Genomic DNA, 23,644 nt, shown 5'->3' on the forward strand with positions numbered 1-23,644 from the left:
TTGATTTTTACAGACACCGGTTTAGTGGACTTCAGGAACAACAGATGTCTTTCAGGCTCCCCCCACCCTTCCCAAAGTCCGCTTAACCAGGGCCTGTAAACCCTAAATCCCCCCAACCCCCTGAAAAATGTCAGGCAACTTCCTGCTGCTGCAGCTGCAGGGATCAGTTGCTTTGAGCTGCCACAGCCTAGAAGAGCTGATGCAGGGGCTGCCACGTGCCCCTCACACCAGGGGTGGGGCGCATAGGTGGGCATACGTACTCCACCCCTGCTGGGAGCAGCTTGGAGTGGCTCCAGTGGCAGAAGCAGCTCCTCCAGGCCCAGATGGAGTCTCCAGCCATGGGCAGGGCCCCCAGCTGTGGCAGTGGTTCCAGCTCCCCCAGCAGTGAGTCATGGGTATTTATTTGGGGGAGGGGGGCACCTGCATGGGAAAGTGGGCAATAAACCCTCTGATTTAATGGACACCCTTCCCTGCATTAGTCCCTCCAATGGAGGGTTTGCCGAGCTGGTAGCTGGACCAGGGAGTCAGCTAGCGGGGGGGGGGCAGAACTGGGACGTTGGAGGTTAATGGGGGTGGAACAAGGGGGTTGGGGCAGACTAGAGGAGAGTGGGTGGGGCTGGGGTCGTGGGGGTGCAACGGGAGGGACAGAGGTGTGGGGCACAGAGCGGGCTGGGGGGACGAGAAGCGCTGACCTCGCTCACAGGATGGGGCTCAAGCCACACCCCCAGGCTCCCCCGAGGGGCGCACACGCGGGGCCTGCGCCCCTCTCGCCTGCGGAGTCTCCAGGAAGCCGCCTGTCGCTCCACCTCTGCCCGCCAGGGAGCGCGTCACAGAGACGCGGGCGCCGGCCACTAGGGGGCGCCGGGCCGCCCTGCTCCTCAGGCTGCAGCATGGCGGCGGCGGACGCCTCGCGGCCCCAGGCTGGGGTCGCTGCTGCTGCTGCCGCTGCCGCCGCCGCCGCCGCCGCGACGGAGGAGTCGTCGGACAGCGAGCCGGAGCAGGAGCCGGGCTCGCCGCACAAGCTCATCCGCAAGGTCTCCACGTCCGGCCAGATCCGCCAGAAGGTGCGTGCGGCGCGGCGCCGGCGGCGGGGGGCTGCGGGCCGGGCCTCGCGCTGCAGCCGCACTGGGCCGGCTCTGCCCCGCCAGCTCCGCGCCCTGGAGCCCGACCTCCCTTCCGCGGCACTGCCCCGGCTCCCCGCGCCAGGCTGGGTCCCCCGGTCAGCGCCTGCCCCTCCCCCCGTGTCACACTGTGCCCCCACCCCTCATCCTGTGCCCCCCTCCCCAGTCAGCGCGCGCCCTGAGCCCCTCCCCAGTCAGCGTGTGCTCCCCCTACGGTGTCACACTGTGCCCCCCTCCCCAGTCAGAGTGCCCCGTGCCCCCCATTTCCTCTGAGTGAGACTGCACCCCCTGCCCCAGGGTAACGCTGTACCCTCATCCCTAGTGGCCTCCTGCACCCCCACCACTCTGTCACACTGAGCTCCCTCAGTCAGCGTGTGTGACGTGTTCCCCATTCCCAGTCAGTGTGGCCAGTGTCTCCCATTCCTCTGTGTCACACTGTCTCCCACCGCACTTCTCCTGGGTCGGACTGTGCCCCCACATCTCTAGTCGGAAATTACCTTGTGCCCCTCATCCCCCTCAGTCAGACTGGCACCCTGGTTCCATAACCCCCATCAGACTGTCTCCCTCTCTCAGACTCTGCTTCTCAGCCCCACACCTACCCGTCAGATTGGACCTTTGTGTCTCCTGGTCAGACTGTCTCGCCCATCACCCTGTTCCCCACCACTATTCCTATATCCATCATGCTGTGCCCTGAACTGCATATTTTCCCTGGCCTCAGACAGACTCTGCTCATTCCCAACTGTGTTCCCCATTGAGATTGTGCCTTCTGCTTTTCATATGTCCTATCAGACTGAGTTACCCTGTACCCTCATTTGCCTGGTCAGACACCCCCGATCTCCCCGCAACTCCCTGCTCCAGCTGGTTGTTCAGAATGTGCCTCCCCTTATTTCTTTGGTCAGACTGCATCCCCTCATCTCCTGTTGGTGTTAGCAAAGGTGTTAGACTGTCTTTCAGCTCAGTGGTAACATTTTGCCAGTTTGAGAGGAACTTCCATTGTAGTCCTGCTGTGGTGCTATCCGCAGGGAGAAGACATGGGGATTCTCTTAGATCGGGGAAGAGGATTCAATAGAGGACTGCTCATCCATGTTTTGCAGCTCTTTGGCTTCTCAGTATAGCTACTTGAAGTCCTCTGTGTTTCTTTGATTTTACATATACTTACATTGAATGGAAATAGCAGGTTATCCTTTCACCCTTTGCTGTTATCTCCAGAGGGTCAGCATAATACTGGCTGGGATACTGGAGGCTTGTTTGAGGTACTGGGGTCTTTTTCATGGAGCTGGACAGAAGGTGTATCTTGCCAGAGATATCTTCCAAATAGTTTTTATGTACCCCAGTTCTGGTGATGACTCTGCCTCTGATATTGTTGTCCTCTTCTCACATGTGGGCATTGTCATCATTCTGCTGAGGATCATTACAGTGGTCACAGTTTTGAGCCCCTTATTTTCCAGTGGAAGTAAGGAAGGAAAGTCATTTGTGAGGGATACAATTAAGTATCAGCACGTACTCTGGAGTTTGGTGCTGGGGACCCCATGTCATTTCTTGCTTTTCCCCAGTGTGGCAGAGATGGCTCTTTAACTCTGACGGTAAAGGAGGAAGTTTATCAAACAGCAAAACCCTGAGCATTCTGAGCACATCCCATCAAGGTTCTGCAAACAAGTGGTTAGATTTCAGCTGTCAGTCTGTGTGAACCATCAAGTACTTTCTAGATCCTCTGCTGCACCTGAAGGATTGGATGTTAGAAAAGCTTACCGCATGAAGCCGGATGAACCCTGTGTTCTCTTAATAGTGCCTGTAGCTGGAATCCCCTGTTGATAGGGAGGAAGGATGCAGCAGTCACACTAGTGAATTTGGCTTTAGTATCTGTGCATTGTGGTTGCTGTGACCAGACATCCCATTTTTAAAGGGACAGTCTCATATCTGAACCTTCCTGTAAATCAGGCATGTCCAACCCGTGGCCCTAGACAGCTAGTAATGCGGCCCCACGAGATCATAAACTTTTAACATTATTATGTGATTTATATACATTAACTATATTATATATTTTATACGTGGCCCAAGACAATTCCTCTTCACTCCGTGCAGCCCAGGCAAGCCAAAAGGTTGGATACCCATGCTGTAAATGTTTCAGCTTTTTCTTAAAAATGGGCAAATTGCTCCTGCAGTCAAGTTTCCTGGGCCCTAGCACACAATGCCTGTGCTGTAAATGGCAAACAGGGGGCATCTGGGTTATGTTGGTGGCCAGCAGCATCCTGTAGATATCTCCCTTTTACCCTGTGAGGGCAGGAAAGGACAAGCTGCTTCAGTCATGGGGGAGGCAGAAGGTGCGGAAGCATGGAGTAGTCATAGATAGAGTAGCCTGTCCCTGGGGCCCAGCTAGGCATGGAGGGGTGGAGAGCACCAGGGAGGGTCATTCAGCTACCCCCCTGTGTGAGAGGTGTACTAAAGGAGTGTGTGTGTTATTTCTCCTCATGTGAGCCCTAAAACCTTCAAAGATAAAGAGGTATTACACAGTATTGTTTTTAAGTGGGGGTTCAGTCAACTTGATATTAATTTGAATGTTTATACTTCATAGTTCTGATTGCAATTAAACTCTCTTTAATATGAGTATTTTTACCAGGTGTCTCTCATTCAGCATAGGAAAATACAGTCACCTTAATTGTGGTTAGTAGTAAAAACAAGGACAGACCCTTTTACCACACTGGGATGGGAACCTTCCTCTCCCCAGCTGTGTGGCACTTGAGATTCTAAGACTGAGATGCCTTAGATTTGCTGCAGTTCAAATAAAATTGAACTCTTGCCTGCGTCCCTACTTAATCACTTGCTATGTTTTACATCATTTCCCACGTCAGTATGACTGGAAAAAGCCTAAATCAGCTACTTGTGCTATGTGAACATAAACATGTTAAGACCAAGGATTATAAACAGAAATTGTCTATAGCCCTTAAACCTCCCTTATTTTAATCTGCAGGAGATCTTTGGCTGCTAAACAATGTCAGGTTCTTCAAGCAACCCTGAACATTATAGCATTCAGGATTGCTTAATTCTGCTGCTTTCCCTCATTTTACTTCATCATTCTTCTTCACCCACCTCTCTTCTACATGCTGCATCAGGATGTCTCAAGGAACAGGAAGAAGAGCCATACAAGACTAGTGTGTGGGAAGCCACAGTTTTGGCTAGATTTATGAAGAGGTCAGGCAGACTGGTGATAAGGAGCTACTTCTTTTTACAAAGATAAAATTCATTTTCCACTGGCTATGCTTAGTTATAGAATAACATAGGACAGGCTACCATAAGGTTCAGGAGTTCGTGAATGATGGAAGACTACTTCCAGTGCACCCTGAGGATGTATGTCTCTTCTAATCACACCTTTAGCTGCAGTTGCCTCAAGGCTATTCCTACAGTTGATTTTGCAGCTCAATCATCTGAAGTGTTTATTAGGTTGCTGCCAGTAGGGGAACTCTTCACCATAACATTGCGATCGTGAAGCTCTTACAGCTAGGCTTGCCAATTGGTTTATCCGGATTTACTTGGTCTTTGCAGTAAACGTCAAATATTTCAGAGCTATGTTTTGGTTTGATTTGTTTCCTGTACTGCTGCGATCAGCAAGAAATTTTTCCCATTTCTACTTCCCAGAGGAGCAGAAAAACTTCACTCTGAAGGCCTTCTGACTTAAAGGTGCATAAGCTTTCATTTCAGTTATTGCTAAACCTGCATGATAATTAAGTGCTCTTGACTGAAATACACTCCCTTGGTAACACTGAGGCAAGTGGTGCTGGTTAAAAGTGGGTGTTGACTGTGATTTTTAGTCTCAAATGCCAGGCTTGAAATCAGCACATGCTAGCTAGAAGTCACGAGAGAAAACCACCCCAAATAGTCCAATCATAGTAAATTGGTGAGAGGATCCGTGCTGTCTGTCCATCCCGCAGTGGTTGGAAATAAAAATGAGTATAGATGCAGAAGCCGAGTCTTTGCCAGTGATTTTACCATTGCTAAAACTGGTTCACAGGAGCATCTAGCAGTACAAGTAAGCAGGGCAGTCCTGAGGGGGAACTTGGAGACCTTGCCCTGCTGACTGTCCTGCGTAATCTTTCCCCTCCCATCTATAGAATGAGGTAAGGCGGCTGCTGCGGGCCCCTGAAAAGCTCAGGGTCTGGGGTGGCCATCCCACTTTGTCCTATGGAAGGGATGGCTGTGCCAGTAAGAAATAATCCTAGTGCTTTGTCTGCTGCTGTTTCTAAGGCACTCTTTGAAGAACAGGGGAGCTAGATTTGGAAGGAGGAGAGACTTCCTTCTCTTCACTTTTATGTTAATTTCAGTGCAGCTAGAGGAGACTGACAAGACATTGATCATTTTCTCTTCTTGAGTGCACCATAGACATCGGTGAAACTGACCAAAAGGTGGTCATTTGAACTCCACTACTGTCACCCAAGGGGCGGAGAAATTTTTCAAGATTTAATCAACTGAGATAAGACAAGGGGGAACAAAGCAGTTCACCAATTTAATACAGGTGTCATATGCATGTGGTAAGAGAGGACACATTTCAGAAAGTTCATACCAGATACGTAACATTCTAGGTAATTGTGTGTTTGAAGAGTTTGCTGCTTAATTCACTTACTGTTCTGTTTTTATCCACTGCGCTGTGTACACCACCTCTCAATAGGTTTGCCTTACAGCCACCTACCAGTAGGACTTGAAGGACATATTTTAGAGGCATTTCATGTCAGACATTGCAATGGCTTCATACCACAATCCAGGCAGGGACTAGGAGTACATCTTCACTATCAGTAATATCAACCCTGCTGCGGTCAATATTCCAGCATTCAACTTAGCATGCATAGTAGGGACATGCTCAATCAAATTTACAGGACACCTATGTTGTCCCCAGTACTTCTGCCCCCTGTTAGGAATAAGGGAAGTAAGCATGCCCTCACTTCAACCTCCCTTAGTGGAGATGGCACAGAAGCGTCAATTAAGTTACCTTTGCCGGCTACATAATTAATGTAGATGGAATTGTGTAACAATTCATTCTTCCACTATAGCAGGGGGTCAGCAGCCTCTCTGAGGTGGAGGCCTGAAATTTGACCTTTTGACCTCTATGTACAGTCTGCGTGCCAGTCCAAGTACCACTGATACTTTTTAAAGCCACTAATAGTTCCACTAAAAACAGCTTCATTAATAAGTAGATTAAGATGCAGAGCTTTACCATTTAGGAGGTGGTTGGTAGCGTTAACTGGTCTTTTGGTAATCTGCATGTGGTATGACTTTGAGCAAGCTCCTGGCCGCATGGGACAGGAGGGGTGGGCTCGCATGCCACTCTTGGCACCCATGCCAGAGGTTGCTGACCTCTGCGCTATAGTGTAGATCTGTCCTAAGAGCCATATACCTGAAACAGCACATGTTTGTACTATGGTAGAACTAGTTCATCAGATTTTTCTCGGCTCTTGCAACCTAAGCCAGAAAACCTGAGCACAAATTTCTGAGAATTGGGGCTAGTAACCTACATATGATAACAGCTCAGGTCAAGTTAATGGTTCAAACTTCAGGAAGGAGAACAGAACTCTTAGATGTTTTAATTGGTATGACAATATCTGTGCTCTTTAAATCAAGCCTCATCATCATCATCATCAACCATGGGCTCAGTGCCCGTTGGTGTTTGCCTCTCTGTTTCCTTCCATCTTTCCCTGTCCAATGTGGACTAGCTCCACACCAATCTACTGTATTATCTACCCATTCTCTGTGGGGTCTGCCTCTCCTATTCAAATGGTCCATTATGCCGAACTCGGGGGTCTTGATTTTTTGTTTGTCGTTCATTCTGCAAATATGCCTGAATAGCTGTAACTTGCTTTGTATAACCTTCTCTTTTGGCTGCATCTTCTTATATAATTCCTCGTTGGTGTCTTTCTGCATCCATACTATTCTCCAGATCTTTCTATAACAATTTCTCTTGAACGCCAGTATTCTTCTCTTCGCATCTTTCATTGTCACCCACATCTCACATCCGTACAACATGCTGCTGAATACACACGTTTTTGAGATGCTCAGCTTCATTCCTAAGCTAATCGCTTTGCTTTTCCAGATCTTATCCATCGCCTTCAAACTTGCTCTTGCTTTCGCTATTCTAGTTGCTGTTTCCTTCTTACTGTCTAGATCATACGTTATGTTGCTCCCCAAATACAAGAACATTACTACGTTCTCAAATTCAATCCCGTCTACACTGATCTTCCTTCCTATTTCCTTATCTCCAAATACCATTGTTTTTGTTTTATCGATGTTCATAGTCAGTCCGTACCGCTTCCCTTCCTCATTTAGCACCTGCACTGTTTTTGCTAGCGTCTCATCTTCTTCAATAATAACTGTCATCTGTGAGCCTCGAGTTGTTAATTCTTATCCCGCACGCAGATAGCCCTTCTGTTTCTTCTTCGAGTGGTCCCCGTGGGTGCTCCACAGTAGGTGTCGGGGTCGCCCGGCACTGCAGATAGGAATTCTTCTAGCAGTTTCCACTGGATCGCGCATGCGCTGACGCGCGCCGCTCCCTTGCGCACCCTCGGTCATGTGCACAATCTGGTCCCTGCCAGTTCCTTCTCAACCGCCAAAGGCTGCAGACAGAATCCGCTCCGGCTCTAAAGCCTGAGACAGATAAGATAGTTGTTTTTACTTGTTAGCTCGTTGTTCTACTATTATACAAAAAAAAACAAAAACATACAAAATAGTAGGAGAGAAGAGGAACGGAGGGAAGGGGAGCGGACAAAGAAGGCTGGTTAAGCCGTCCGCTACCCTGAAGGCCGTGAATGTTATTTGGGTTGTAGAACGCACTGATTAGCAGCTAAGTACCCTATTAACGGTAAAGACTCATCGCAATGTCTTCCTCGGGGTTTAAGAAGTGTGAGTCATGCCACGAGGCTATGCCAGCCTCTGATGGGCATAGTAAGTGCATTTGCTGCTTGGGGGAGTCCCGTGTTACCCAGAAGTGTTCGCACTGCGCTAAGCTTATGGCCAGGGCCAGGAAGGACAGAGAGATGAGGCTCAAAATGATCTTGTTTGATAAGGCCCTTCAGCCTGAGCCGCCGGAGAAGCCTCACACAGAAGGGCCTTCTGGGTCGCATAAAAGGAAGGCGACTTCTTTGACCCCCTCTGTGCAAAAGAAGAGGAAACTCTCCCCAGCTCGATCCTTGCCGGCGGTTTCAGCGAGCAGGACAAGCGGAACGCAGAGCCCTGAGCCGCGGGCTGATGAAAGCGGCAGCGCAGTAGCGCACGTGGCCGGGGCCGGGCCTCCAGCTATTCAGCAGTTGGCACTGAGGGTGCTGTGGGTGCCAGCACGGCAAGCGCCAGAATCGGCGGCGCCGCCTCACGCGGCACTAGCTCTCATGGCGCCGATGGCGCAGGGGCACCCAGCACAGGGCCTGGCGGTGCCGGAGGAAGCTACCCGCACGGCACCGCTTATGATGGTACCGAGCGCGGCACCGACAGTGGGGCCAAGATCCCCGGCACGGGAGGGGGCAGTGCTCATCCTGCAGGGGCAGGGGAAAGCTAGAGCCAAAACCCGGCACCTCAGTCCATTTCCAGGCAGGGCTGCGATGTCGTTATCACCCATCCCCCCCCCCCCCCCCCCCCCGCCGAGATACACACGCTACATCGTAGGGCAGCAACTCCACCGGCCTATTTCGCACCTCCCTCTCCATTCCTCCAACCACCTTCACCTTGGCTCAGGCCACCTTCACCCTTTTTGGGCATGGATCCCCATGAGTACTATCACAAACCAGCTTCACCATTATCAATGTCGTCACAGAGATCCCGCTGTCCCAGACATTAAGGGTACACACTCCGATCGTGGTCCAGGTCTCCATCACCGGGCCCTTGTCCATGTTGTTATGGCCGTCCTCCTCATACTGAACACCGACATCGGAGGTCTAGATCCAGGGGCAGATCCGCTCCCACTCCTCGCCAATAGCCCCGTGTACACTCTTGCTCTGGGAGAGGAATGCAGCTGTCCCAGGGGGAATTCGGTCTGGAGTCCTGAGACTTTCCTTCACAGCCCACGAGGGAGCAACAATACCAGCGAACTCGGGAGCCAGAGGACTTGGGGGAGGTTTATCCTAGCGGCTCCTCCTCATCCTCCCCAGATGAGGCAGTTGTCCCCGGGGATGTCTCCCCTCCGGATGACCTTAAACAATTCCAAGAGCTGTTCAAAAGAGTAGCATACACGCAGGACATTCAAATAGCAGAGGTGCAGGAGAAGCATCATAAACTCCTGAAAAATTTGAGACCCCTGGCTTCATCTAAAATGGCTATTCCACTGGACGAAGCCATTATGGAGTTAGCCACTAACATATGGCAGACTCCAGCCTCTATTCCGCCTACGAATAAAAGGGCAGATAAGAAATACTTCGTCCCAGCCAAGGGCATGGAATTCCTGTTTAGCCACCCACAGCCCAATTCTTTGGTGGTCGAATTGTCCCAGCAGAGGTCGAAGACACCTCAGTACAAATCAGGGGGGTCAGATAAAGATGCTAAGAAATTAGAGCTGTTCGGCAGGAAGGTCTACTCCTCCTCTACCTTATTACTGAGAATGGCAAACTACATGGCACATTTATCAAACCATAACTTTGACAACTACTCTAGACTTACCTCTCTCATGGATTCCCTCCCAGAGGACAAGAAGCCGGTGTTAAAGGCGATCGTCCAGGAGGGCTATGCGGCCTCGCGAACGGGAGTTCAGATTGCCCTGGACGTGGCATACACAGCGGTACGCTCAACAGTTGCAGCAGTGGTAATGCGTAGGGAGTCCTGGCTCCAGACGTCTGGTATCCCCAGAGATCTACAGGCGAAGATCATGGATCTTCCCTTCGACAAGCAAAAGCTGTTTGCAGAATCAACCGACTCGGTCCTACACTCTAGCAAAGATTCGAGGGCCACACTTAAGACCTTGGGTATCTACACTCCTCCATACAAGAAAAAGAAATTCTATCCTCAGCAAAGGCACTACGCTTACCAACCACAACACACACAATATCAGCGAGGCTATGACCAAGGGCGCCATCAACAGCAGCAACAGTATAGGGCCCCCAGGCAATGTTCTCAACAAAGTCGCACAACCTCAGGGCAAGCCCGGGGGCAGCAAGTTTGACAGGTATGTCGAGGACTGCACTATCAACACCATCGCTCAATGCCACTCTCACCTCATGTTCCATCATCGCCTCAAACTGTTCCACTCCCAGTGGCAAAATATCACAACAGACAAATAGGTGCTGGAAATTATAGCCACGGGTTACATGATCCCCTTCCAGTCACTACCACTGACAAAACCTCCCACCCGGCCTCTTCTCAGGGACCCTTCTCAAGAGGCAAGGCTGAAGCAGGAGGTAGATCACCTCGTGTTCATAGGGGCCGTGGAAAGAGTACCGGAACAATTCCAAGGGAAAGGTTTTTACTCACGATACTTCCTAACAGAGAAGAAAACAGGAGGCTGGAGACCGATTTTGGACCTTCAGGGCCTCAACAGATACTTGCTCAAGCAGCTCTTCCGGATGATTACAGTTGACTTACAAGACGCTTACTTTCATATAACAATCCACCCGGCACACAGATGCTTCCTCCGCTTCACGGTCGGCGGGGAGCATTTCCAATACAGGGTTCTTCCATTTGGCCTATCCTCGGCACCCAGAGTCTTTACCAAAACCCTGGCAGTGGTATCAGCTTACCTGCACAGGCAGGGCGTGTTTATTTTTCCATACCTGGATGACTGCCTACTGAAAGGGGCCTCAAAGGCAGAGGTCCTATGCATGATATGTGTTACACGAACACATTTACTTCGCTGGGCCTAGTTGTCAACCTTGCAAAGTCAAAGACTGAACCCACGCAAGATATAGAGTTCATAGGGGCGCGCATAAACTCTATCGCATCAAGAGTATACCTGCCCGATGCCCACTTCCGCACCATCAAATCCTTGGTGCAAGTCATGATGTACAGCCCCGTGGTGCCGATCCTAACATGCCTGCAACTGTTGGGGCACATGGCGTCCGCCACGTTTGTGGTACAGAATGCCAGGTTACACATGCGAAGCCTGCAGCATTGGCTGGCGAGCGTTTACAGACCGGCAACCCATACTGTCCACAAGGTAGTATCACCCACGACGGAGGTACAGAAGTCGCTCGCGTGGTGGGCAGATCCCAAGAAGCTGCTAGTGGGAGTGCCCTTCCACCAACCACAAATTTCCATTTTTCTTACAACTGACGCCTCCCACAAAGGAGGGGGAGCTCACATTGGCAGCAAGGTGACACAAGGGCTATCGTCCTCCACGGAACAGACACTGCACATAAACGTACTGGAGCTCAGAGCAGTGTTCAATGTGTGCAGACATTTTCGGAAATACCTGCACGGCAAAATAGTCGGGATCAATACTGACAATAGCTCCACCATGTTCTACATCAATCGACAAGGAGGGGCACAGTCCCGTGTGCTATATGCAGAAGCAGTCCGATTGTGGAATTGGTGCATTGCAAACAACATAACGTTGAAAGCCTCGTACTTGCCGGGTGCCCACAACGTGAAGGCAGATCAACTGAGCAGGCGCTTTACACTCATGCACGAATGGCAGATCCGCTCCGACCTGCTACGACGCATATTTCACACCTGGGGGTTTCCCCAAGTCGATTTGTTTGCCACCAAGTGCAACAAGAAATGGCCTCAGTACTGCTCCAGAGCAGGAATAGGGCGGGGGTCCCTGGGGGACGCCTTCATGATCCCATGGAAGGGCCCTCTACTCTACGCGTTTCCCCCCACAACACTTATCCACAAGGTTCTGCAGAAAGTCAGAAGGGAGAGAGCTCGCATGATACTCATAGTTCCAACTTGGGAGCGACAACAATGGTTTCCCCTGCTTCTGCGCATGACGGATTGTCCACCACTCCTCCTACCGGTAGCGCCGGACTTAGTCACGCAGGCTCAGGGGTCCATAGTGCATCCGCACCCTCAGGGACTCCGCCTACAAGCATGGTTAATCCATGGCTCAGCGCCTTAGAGAGCACTTGTACGGAGGGAGTAAGACAAGTCTTAGAGTGTAGCCAAAGGACCTCCACCAGGAGGACTTACGAACAGAAATGGACACACTTTACCACCTGGTGCTCTGCCAAACAGTTAGCTCCTCTGGACATCCCTATAACTGTAATTCTAGAATACCTGCTGGACCTCAGACGAGACGGGCTCTCTCTGTCCTCGCTAAAAGTCCACCTCGCAGCTATATCAGCTTTTCGGCACAAAGAGGAAGGGCCCACCGTATTCGCCCATCCTATCGTCGCAAGGTTCTTGAAGGGGTTGGTAAACCTGTACCCTCCTCGAAAACCGCTACCACCGTCGTGGAGTTTGGACTTGGTACTGCACACGCTATCGGGACCACCCTTCGAACCATTAGCCACGGTACCCCTCCGACTACTTACCATGAAAACAACCTTCCTTCTTGCGATTACGTCAGCCCGCAGGGTGAGCGAGCTTGCAGCAGTGATGGAAACGCCGCCCTGCACAGTATTCTCAAAGCAGGCGGTGATCTTATGGTTACACCCAGCCTTCGTTCCGAAAGTTTCCTCAGAGTTCCACATTAACGAACCAATAGTATTACCCTTGTTTTACCCAAAGCCTCACAGCTCCAGCAAGGGAGGCGCGCCTCCACCTCCTAGATGTGAGGAGGGCGTTGGCCTTTTACGTAGACAGAACTAAGCCCTTCCGGAAAACGGACAGGCTTCTGGTGTCTCTCGCTCCCAGGTCGAAACGGGAGGGCCTCTCTTCCCAGAGAATTTCAAATCACATTGTGTCTTGTATAAAACTGTGCTACGAGCTTCGAAAGACCCCTTTGCTAGCCACGCCCAGGGCTCACTCCACCAGAGCGGTGGAGGCATCAACGGCCTTCTTCAAGGGAATCGCATTGAAAGACATTTGCAGAGCGGCGACTTGGTCATCCTACGACACCTTCGCCAAGCATTATGCCCTGCATCGGGTGTTCGATGAGGATACCCGTCTGTCGACAGCAGTCCTCTCAAGGGCAAGCTGCACGTGAATCGAGTACCCACCTCCTTACTTTGGGTTACTGCTGGGTAGTCACCTACTGTGGAGCACCCACGAGGACCACTCGAAGAAGAAAGAGGTTACTCACTTGTAGTAACGATGGTTCTTCGAGATGTGTTCCCGTGGGTGCTCCACTACCTGCCCATCCTCCCCGCTTCGGATCTCTGTCCGGTGTTTTTCAGGAGCATCCGGGGCGGTTGGTCAAGGAACTGGTGGGGACCGGATCGCGCACATGACTGAGGGCGCGCAAGGGAGCGGAGCGCATCAGCGCATGCATGATCCAGTGGAAACTGCTAGAAGAATTCCGATCTGTGGCGCCGGGTGAGTCTGACACCTACTGTGGAGCACCCACGGGGACACATCTCGAAGAACCATCGTTACTACAAGTGAGTAACTTCTCTTTATTCCTTGATCTTGTCTATTGCTCTGTCTAGATGTGTGACGAAGGTACTCAGCAATATCGAATCTCCTTGTCTTGTACTTCTACTTGTTCTAAACCAACTTCCCAACTCTCCACATGTTTTCACCACTTCCTCCACATTGTCATTGATATCCTTCAACAACTGTATCAGTCTGCTATCCACTCTCTATGACTCCAACACCGCCCAAATCATTTTCTGATCTATACTGTCAAATGCCTTCTGAAAATCGATGAATTATAGAATCATAGGACTGGAAGGGACCTCAGGAGGTCATCTAGTCCAGCACCCTGCTTCAAGCAGGATCAACTCCACTTAAGTCATCCCAGCCAGGACCTTGTCAAGCCGGGACTTAAAAACCTCTAGAGATGGCGAATGCACCACCTCTCTAGGCAACGCATTCCAGTGCTTTACTACCCTCCTGGTGAAGTAGTTTTTCCTAATATCCAACCTACACCTTTTCCTCTCTAACTTCAGACCATTATTCCTTGCTCTGCTATCTGACACCACTGAGAACAATTTCTCACCATCCTCTTTAGAGCTCCTCTTCAGGAAACTGAAGGCTGCTATTAAATCACCCCTCAGCCTTTTCTTCTGTAGACTAAACAAGCCCAAATCCCTCAGCCTCTCCTCATAGGTCATGTGCTTCAGCCCCTTAATAATTTTTGTTGCCCTCCGCTGAACCTGCTGCAGCACATCCACATCCTTTTTATACTGGGGGGCCCAAATCTGAACACAGTATTCCAGATGTGGCCTCACCAGTGCCGAATAGAGGGGAACCACCACTTCTCTAGATCTGCTTGCAGTGCTCCTCCTAATGCATCCTAATATGCCTTTAGCCTTCTTGGCTACAAGGGTACGCTGTTTACTCATATTTAGCCTTTCCACTACCATAATCCCTAGGTCCTTTTCTGCTGTGCTGCTCCTTAGCCAGTCGGTCCCCAGCCTATAACAATGCTTGGGATCCTTCTGTCCCAAGTTCAGGACTCTACACTTCTCCTTGTTGACCCACATCAGATTTCTTTTGGCCCAATCCTCCAATTTATCCAGCTCACTCTGGATCCTGTCTCTACCCTCCAGCGTATCTATTTCTTCCCCGGCTTTGTGTTGTCCACAAACTCGCTGAGGGTGCAATCCAGTCCCTCATCCAGGTCATTCATAAAGATGTCGAACAACACCAGCCCCAGAACCAACCCTTGCAGCACTCTGCTTGAAACTGACCGCCATCCAGATATTGAGCCATTGACCACTACCCCTTGGGCCCAACCATCAAGCCAGCTTTCTGTTCATCTTATAGTCCTTGGATCCAGTCCATACTTCCTTAACTTCTGGGAAAGAATATTGTGGGATACTGTATCAAAAGCTTTGCTGAAGTCAAGGTATAACACATCCACTGACCTTCCCATGTCCACAGAACCTGTTACCTCATCATAGAAGCTAATCAGATAGGTCAGGCTGGCCTTGCCCTTGGTGGATCCATGTTGGCTCCTTTTGATCACTTTCCGCTCTTCCAAGTGCTCCAAAATGGATTCCTTGAGGATCCTCTCCATTATTTTCCCAGGGATTGAGGTAAGGCTGACCAGTCTATAGCTCCATGGATTGTCTTTCTTTCCTTTTTTAAACATGGGCACTACATTTGCCTATTTCCAGTCATCAAAACAAGTGTAGACATTATTGTTCTTTTGTTGAGCTTTCTCTGCTATCAATCTTAGGGCCAATATCTTCTGTATGGTACTTCTGTGTTTCCTGAAGCCAGCTTGCTCATCCACTAGATTTTTTTTTATGTGTGATCTTAGTCTCTCTGTCAGTATCATCATCAGCACCTTGCCTAGGTGACTCGTTAGGGCAATTGTTCTGTAGTTCTTGCACTCCAATGCACTTCCTTTCTTGTGTATTGTCACTAGTATGGATGTTGTCCATTCCTTAGGTGCCTTCCCTTCTTTCCATGCTATATTACGTAGTTGGTGTATTTCCTGAGTCATACTTTCTCTGCCATATTTAATCATCTCTCCTGTGATGTTATCATTTGTAGGGCTCTTGTTGTTTAGTCATTTCACTGCTCTTGCTACTTCCTCCTTTGAAATATTGGTCTCACTCTTGATGTTAAGTAGATATCTCTTTCAGTGCTTCTATCAGTCTCTCAGTCGTGTCCAACTGTGCTTTGCATAAATCAGTTCAATATCTCATCCATCGCTGCACAGTCTTCTCCATGTTCATGAGCACCTCTTCATTCTCATCTTTGATCACCATCTGCTTCAGCTGCCACTTCCTTTTAATCTTCCTAATCATTTTATACACTTCTCTGGTCTAACTTTCGCCATAATACCTTTTTATATCTTCACACTGCTCCTCTAAACATTTTGCCTCATCCTTTCTGGCTGCTTTCCTTACCTCATTGCCTTTTACCCTATATTACTGTTTCACTCTCTCAGAAACATCCCGTCTGATCTTCCATGCTCTCTTCTCTTGGACCAGCTTCAGTGTCTCTTGTGTAATCCACTTATTGATCTTCTCTTCTTCTGGAACAGTCTGCTCAGTTGCCTCTTCTATTGCTGTGGCTATCCTGTTGACTCTCTTAACTAGGTCTTTGTGGCTGCATTCCTAATCTTCTCTTCAAGTGCTGCTCTGTACGCAATCCTATTTCTTCCTTGCCTAGCCTCACCACATCTCTTCTTTTCTTAAACTGTGTCTTACACTTGCTCTTGAGTTTCATCTTGATGTCTGTGATCACTAGACTGTGGTCTGAATCTGCATCCATTCCTTGGAAAGTTTGGTACTGCTGTACTGATGTTACCATTTTCTTGTCAAAATCATGTTCTATCATCTATCATGTTCTTGGACTTCCCGTCATTCGATCACCATGTCCACTTCCTACAGTCCTTTTGTTGGAATCTTACATGTCAGATCACCATCTTTTGCTCCGTAGCAGACTCTAGTAATTTCTCGTTTTGTTCATTTCTTTTTCTGTATCCAAATCTTCCCATGACTCTGTCCCAACCTTTGTGTTCCAATCTCCTCCAATGATCAACACATCTCTCCTTGGTATCTCCTCCAGCGTCTTTATCACAATTTTATAAAATAGCTCAGTCTCTTCCTCTGTACTGTCCAATGTTGGTGCATACATCTGAATGATTGAGATGTTGAACGGTTTTGCTTCGAGTCATAATATCATCATTCTTGCACTCAATGGTTTGTACCTTAACAGTGCTCCTCTAATTGTTTTGCTAAGAAGGAATCTGACTCCTGCCTCATGCTTCATTTCCTTCTCTGGCCAAATAACTTCACAACCGCACATCTCTCCCAATGCCATCTAACACATCTTCTCCAGTCCAAGTATATCGCGTCAGTATCTCTCCACTTCCTTCTGAAGCAGCTCTGATTTTCCTGTTGCTCACAGTGTTCAGACGTACCATGTTCCAATTAATAGTATGTGTGTTAGATGTAATTTTCTTTCGTAGCCCAACTTGTTGACCCAACCCCAATCACTCAATTGGTGTTGCGGACCTTATCTATCCTGGTGACATCTGAGTAACCATCTTTTATCATTTAGTCATACTGGGATCAGATTTAATTCATATTGTTGTTTCACCATCAGTGCACTGTCAATCAAGCCTACATTAGTTATTATCCATGCCCTCTACTCATTGGTTTGCGCATGGCTTTTAAGCTTCATCTGTAGTGATGACTTTGGGGGAACGTACTACTATGTACTATCAGTGGCACAAGCAGTGTGAACTTGCCTCACTTCTGGAGATCTTTGGATGCTGTGAGAGATAATAGCTGCTATTTCCGTTAAACCAAAAGGCAGAAATCCCCACACACACTCACAGTTTTTCTCATTCTTTCTAATCATATTTCAGGTTCTAAAATCTAGAGAGCTCATATTACCCATTTTGCATAGTTTGATGACATAGATTTACATAGATCACATTGCTGAAAAGTACCTTGTGGAATAAATACTCTCTCAAATAAAAGTTGAGAGAGTATTGAACACTTGGCTTTAGCAGCTAATAAAAATCTTAGGCTGGGTCTACATGGCGTGGCTTTCTCGGCAGATCTGTACTAATGAGCAGCCTCGAAATTGCAGATGGCCACTCGTACCATGGCCCAGCAGCTCATTAGCATAGCCACGCAAGAGCTCAGTCTCGGCAGAGGGGGCTGCAGGCAGCAAAGAGGCCATGTGGACATGCACCTGCCGGCAAAAAGCCCCTCTGTCACCAGACCCTTATGCCTGAATTTACTGTCTGAGTGCCAGTGATGCTTTTTAAAGCTGCTAATAGTCCTACTTACAACAGCTTCCTTAATAAATGAAGAGGCAGAGCTTTACTGTTTAGGTGGTGGTTGATAGCATTAGCTGGTCTTTTGTTAATTCACAGGCATCATGACTTTGAGCAAGCTCCCAGCTGCATGAGGAAGGACAGCTAGGGCTGAGCTCCTGCCTTGCGTGCCGATGAAAATTGTCTCGTGTGCCACTATTGGCACCCTTAACCCCTGCCCTAGATAATCAATTTAGAAAAATTAGTAATAAGTCATTTCATGCAGCAGGGTTAATTTTCTTTCTCTAGTTACAAATCCAACTTGCTTTTTTCTAAAACAGAAGATTTCCAGCTCTGGGTATCTAAAAAAGAAAACAAAAATGAGAGAATGGATTTCTGTAGTCCCTCTTTCTCTGAAAAGCTAGGCTCTATTTATAGTAGATCAGTGTTTCTTAAAGTCTGAGACCACTGAGCACCAAGCAATAATATTTTTTATGTGAAACACCTACGAAAATTTTCTTCCAAAAATTGTCAGACAAAAAAAAAATCAGACAAAAAAACTCAGCAACATATACAGCAAAATCAGAATGAGGTAATTTAATCAGGCATCATAGCAATGCAGGCATAACGTTGTATCTGGTTTTAATAACAGAAAATATGTACCATCAGTGTGTGATATCAGAAAAGCATCAGACACTTGCAGCACACCTGCGAGTTGGTCACTGGTGTTCCGTGTAACACCGGTTTAAGAAACACTGTACTAAATAGTATAATAACCACAGAAATTTCAGAATGAAACACAGTTCAAGGAAAATGTACTCTTCTTGGTCCTTGCTTTATAGACGTCTTTTTTAGTTTCAACTTTATTTACTTTAAATATTTTGACTGGCTTTCTATTTTAAAATATTAGGCTTTGTCTACAATACACAGCTTTTAGCAACACAGCTGTGTTGATGTGTCCCTAAAAATCAGACAATGTAAACACTGTTTATCAGCACTTTAGCTGACAGAAAACTTCCTGCAAGGAGGTGCATTTGATTTATCAGCAAGACAAAGCATTGATTGCCTTTTTTCTCCCTGAGAAGTTACTGGTTCTTGCTTCACTAAAAGGCTTTGTCTACGCTCCATGGTTTTTGGATAATACTTTTTTCAACATCCCAAGGTTGAAATAAGTACGGTAATCCACTGAGATATGTGCATTTCAAATGTGTGTATCTTGTGTTTATGCAGGGGGGCAGCGCCGTGGCTGGAAGCTGGCTGGGTAGTGCCTGGGCAGCAGAGCCAGCCACAGGATCCTTGTCTGGTGGGGTTGGGAGACCCTGCAGCCAGGAGACAGCTGGGCTCCCATGCCAGCCCCCAGCGGCAGCCTCAGATAAGGCTGCTGCTTGGTTCTCCTCTCCTCAGTGTTGTGGGACCTGGGAAACTGACCAGTGGTCAGCTTCCTGGTTGCTTCACCTGGCAGGGAGCTGGGAACCAAGCCAGCAGCCTGCTTACTGGCTCCCCTGCCCTGGCAGGACCTGGAAACTGACCAGTCATGAGCTGGTCAATTTCCCAGGTCCTGCAAGCATCAGGGAGATGCAAGTTGTGTAGGGGGTTGCGTTCCTACAACCCTTGTGTAACTCAAATTTTCATGCAAGTCAAGGGAAAATGAGAACCAGGCTGCCTAACTTGCATGAAAATTTGAGTTACGCAGGGGTTGTAAGAATGCAACCCCCACATAACTCGAGGGGTTACTGTAAAGTCAAAAATTGCTTTCACATGGCCACAGCATTGCAAAACGGAGCATTCTTATTTCCAGCCACCGTTCACAGCCACAGCGTGGCGAAAGGAGCTTCGGCAGAAGCTGATAATAACTGTGCTTTGTTCACAGGTGTTCATTTTCAACTTTAAAGCTGGTGGGTTAGGGGGTTGATGAAAGTTGTTTGTAGAGCTGGAGTTATTATTTTGAGGGGAAAACCCCTCTTATCACAGTTTTTCATGCATGACAATGTGAATGCACCACATTTTTTCCAAAAAAGAAAAAAACACAAATGTAGACAAGACCTAAGTTTACCTAGAAGCTTTTGTAGAAGAATCTTCCTGGGACTTTGGCTTGTTTGTATGCCCAACTGCAGAGGTGGGCAATAAAAAACAGCAGCTTCAGTCATGTTGCCACCATTATATTTACCTGGACCGCCACAGCTCTCATTGCCTGCGAGCAGCGGGAAGCTGCTTATACCTGGATTCCACTTCCCAGCACACCTGTTGGCTGCCAAAGGTGATCTCCTGATACCTGAAGAGGTGCAAGTAAATATGGAACTGGATACCACCAAGGACTAACCCTGGTTGACCAGATCCAACCTGTGGACCGGTATTTGCGCACCTTTGCCCTAGTGACTAATTATAATCGATCAACTCACTGGTCTCAAATGGAATCAGTTTAGTCTCTCTGCAGTTTCACTGATGACGTGCAGGCTTTGTCTGCATTGGTAAGTAAATGACAGAGCTTTCAGTAATCACAGGTGCCTACACACACATGCATCCCACTTTCCCAAAGACAAACACTAATATAGGCAGTGCTCGCAAATGCAGCACTGCAGGGGTGGTGGTGTAGAAGCTTTTTGTTTCCAAAAGTGCTGACAAACTGTTTACATTGTGGGGCTTTCTGTCCAGTCTGGAAAGTTGGCAACCTCAGCAAGGAATTATTGTCTCTGGTTTACAGATGGGAAACTGAGGCCCAACACTTTTCATGTTGGATATATGTGTCAGAGCTAGAATATGCAGGAATGGGGCTTGGGTGGTTGGGAAGAGTCTGTTGGTTTTAAAATGTTATTTCATGATGGAGGTCTGCCTGCATTTTACTACTTTGAGATCTGCTGATCTTTTTTTAAAGATGTCTCAGTGATCAGTATGTCACAGTCCTGGGCCAAACAGGTTTTGCTGATACCATGGCTGCAAGTTCATAAATCACTGTTCCCAGAGTAATATTGATTTCCTTGGTTGTTAAACTGTTGGACAGGCCAAGATGTTTTGACAAAACAAAACAGCAGAAATGTAGCAGTTTAAAGACTAACAAAATGGTTTATTCAGTGATGAGCTTTCGTGGGACAGAGATGTTTTGAGATGATCGAAGGTGTTTTGAGCATTCTAAAAGGACGCTACAAAGCATGAGATACTTTAAAAGCAATATACTGTAAAAGATAGCTAGAAAGTAAATTAGAAAAGGTGGATTTAAAAACACAAGTCTGATACATAAATACCGAACAGCAACTGGTACAACCTCTTATTACAAAATAACAAGAAATCACAAATTGACAAGATCTTTTCGGTACTAATTATGTGGCAGAAGAGCAGATGCTTCTCACCTTACTCATGGGAATAGTCCCATTGCAGTTAATAGGACCAATCTGTGCAGGATTTGGCCCTAAATCTTTAACAGTGACCGAAGAAGCCAGCAGCAGCGTTAAAGGAACCCTGATGGGCTATGAGGATTTTACATGTCTCCTTGCCTTTCCAGACACTTAGTGAGGGGAATCAGCACTCCACTCTCCCTCCCTTCTTATGATATTACTCTTTTATCTTTCATGTATCAGAGTAGTTCTCAACTTTTCCCATACTGGGACACATCACCATACCAGGACTTACCCACTGATCCTTCCCACTTAGCCAAGACTGCCCCGCCCACTCCTCTGTAATTTAGCAGAAGGGGAAGGGCTGGATGCTTATGACTTTGAGGTTAAGAAACCCTGCTCTGTTCCCGGATGTGCATTCTCCTTGTGTGTTCATTATTCCTGTAATAGCACTGAGTGCTGCCGCACAGCCTTGATACAGTTACATCAGAGGGAGTATGGAATGTTCTTGTGATCAATGCACTAAAACAGACTGAGTGAGAGGAGTGACAGACAGGCCTGGCGGAAAAGCATTCTTGGGCAATAATTTGACTCACTCCTGAGGAGTACATTTTTTGAGCCCTAGTAATGCAATCATGTTTTAGTGTGGGAGCTTTCCAGATTTGATGCTGTAGGAGAAGTAAGGTAACATTGCTGGGTTGCAGTAAAATAGAGGCAATGCAATTGTGTGTTACTACTAGAGGTTCTTAGATACTTTGGTAGTCATGTTCGAGACATGAAGTTTTCATAAGAGAAAATGCATTTTGTTGCTGTGCTACAGTCTTACAGAGGTAATGAAGTTATCCCAGCCTGATAGCATAATGTATTAGTATGTATAGTATGATCAGAAATGCAATATATCTCATGTTTAAGCTAAGTCTACATAATTCGCATATAAGGATTGGGACCCCTTCTATAAATTAGAGTTAAGATAACATTTAAGCCACTGTTTTAGGCTTTGGTCATTTGTCTGAATGGATTTGAGCTCTTTTGCTTCAGCTTTGCTGTAGCTGCTGGATTGATTTGAACTTTATATACCTCTACTCTCTGATAAGTGTGTGTTGGAAAAGTGCTTGGAGTCTGTGGAGGGCATAAAAGGGTTTAAGCAGTAGCATTATCAGAAATTGTAAGGGTTTTGTTGGAAGTTTTCTGGCTGGGCTTGTCTTAAGAGGGAGCTGAGTGACTGATGTGTTGGCGGCATGTAAGGTTTCCTTTCCTGTACAAATATAACATTATCCGTTATTTCCTCACTGGTTCCGCTGGTTTAAGTGTACTCACCCTCTTCAAGACAACATCCTTGAGAACCACACCACTTGTCTGGGGAGTGTTGTGTTGAAAAACAGTTACGTCTTAGATCCAACAAGAATAAAGATGTTTTAAACCCCTTGTTTAATTAAAATAACATTAAACAGTTAACCAAGAGATTTTAAAGCTTCTTAACTCTTATCAGTACAACAGACACAGTCTACCTGAAGACCTGTTTTGCACAGTTAGTCCAATCTTAGGGTGTAATGGATTTCTGCATTTCCCTTGTCAATAGAACACATAGCTTCATTAGATGAGAAGGAGCTACTGGGCACTCCAAAGTTTGCTTGTGTGATGGGTTCTAAATGCTGTATATCAGTTCCATGAGGCTGGGTTGTAACGCACTGCTCAGATCTCTCACGCGTGTACAAAGTGGAGAAATGAAGCAGAGCTGGGGATTGATGGACCAGTCTTGTTGCTCAGAAGAAACATAAGGAAGTCTTGATGAGTTTCCTGCACAGTTGCTAGAGGATTACACGTAGCCTGCGATGGGTTTTTCAATTTATATAAAATCCTAGAACATGCTTCAGTTTTAAATAAACACTGTTCGCACTAATGTAAGAATAGAGGCTTGGAGAAAACTCCTCCCAATGTGAACGGTTTGACTTTTGTTCCTAGACCAAGCCCAGCTGATTACCCCAATGTACAATCTGGCTTTAGATTCCTATGTTTCACCTCATTCTCTTTTCTATCTCTGTGTGGATTTCTTGTGTTCCCTTGAGCTCACATATCACTTCAATAACATTGGAAGAATTCCAAATTACAATTCTTTGCCATTCAGGAGCCAATTTACTTACATTAGCAGAACAGACTTCTTATAGGTTTTCCAGTCATTTAGCCTCAAATAGAACAATTCTGTGCACTCTCCCTGTAATGTTAAATCATGGCTCTTCAATGATATCTCTCTGCATATCCTGTCCTTCGTTGTTGTTGTTTTCTGATTAGTTTGGGCCTCCCCGAGAGCTAGCTGCAGGTGGTTTCAAGTGTGTGACCATAGTCTACTCTTGTGGAAGGATGTTGCATTTGGATTAGTTTAACTGTCGGCCTTTTGACTTTCTGCTTGTTTGATCTTTTAATTTATCTCCATGGTTAGCATAAGACCTGGTCCAGGACGTGTCTCA

The 23,644-nt window shown here is 47.4% G+C and overlaps 1 protein-coding gene across 2 annotated transcripts in view; it reads left to right on the top strand.

Moving 5' to 3' along the window:
* The first annotated feature begins 890 nt into the window (after positions 1 to 890).
* The window catches only part of DGKD (diacylglycerol kinase delta), a 95,188-nt gene continuing 72,434 nt past the window's right edge, over positions 891 to 23,644 (top strand). For both annotated transcript variants that reach the window (XM_075003771.1, XM_075003772.1), the window contains exon 1: positions 891 to 1,064. In XM_075003771.1, the coding sequence (XP_074859872.1) occupies positions 891 to 1,064 (174 nt within the window). The remainder of the gene's footprint in view (positions 1,065 to 23,644) is intronic.

Source organism: Carettochelys insculpta, chromosome 10 (assembly GCF_033958435.1).
Source record: "Carettochelys insculpta isolate YL-2023 chromosome 10, ASM3395843v1, whole genome shotgun sequence".
Lineage (NCBI taxonomy): Eukaryota > Metazoa > Chordata > Testudines > Carettochelyidae > Carettochelys > Carettochelys insculpta.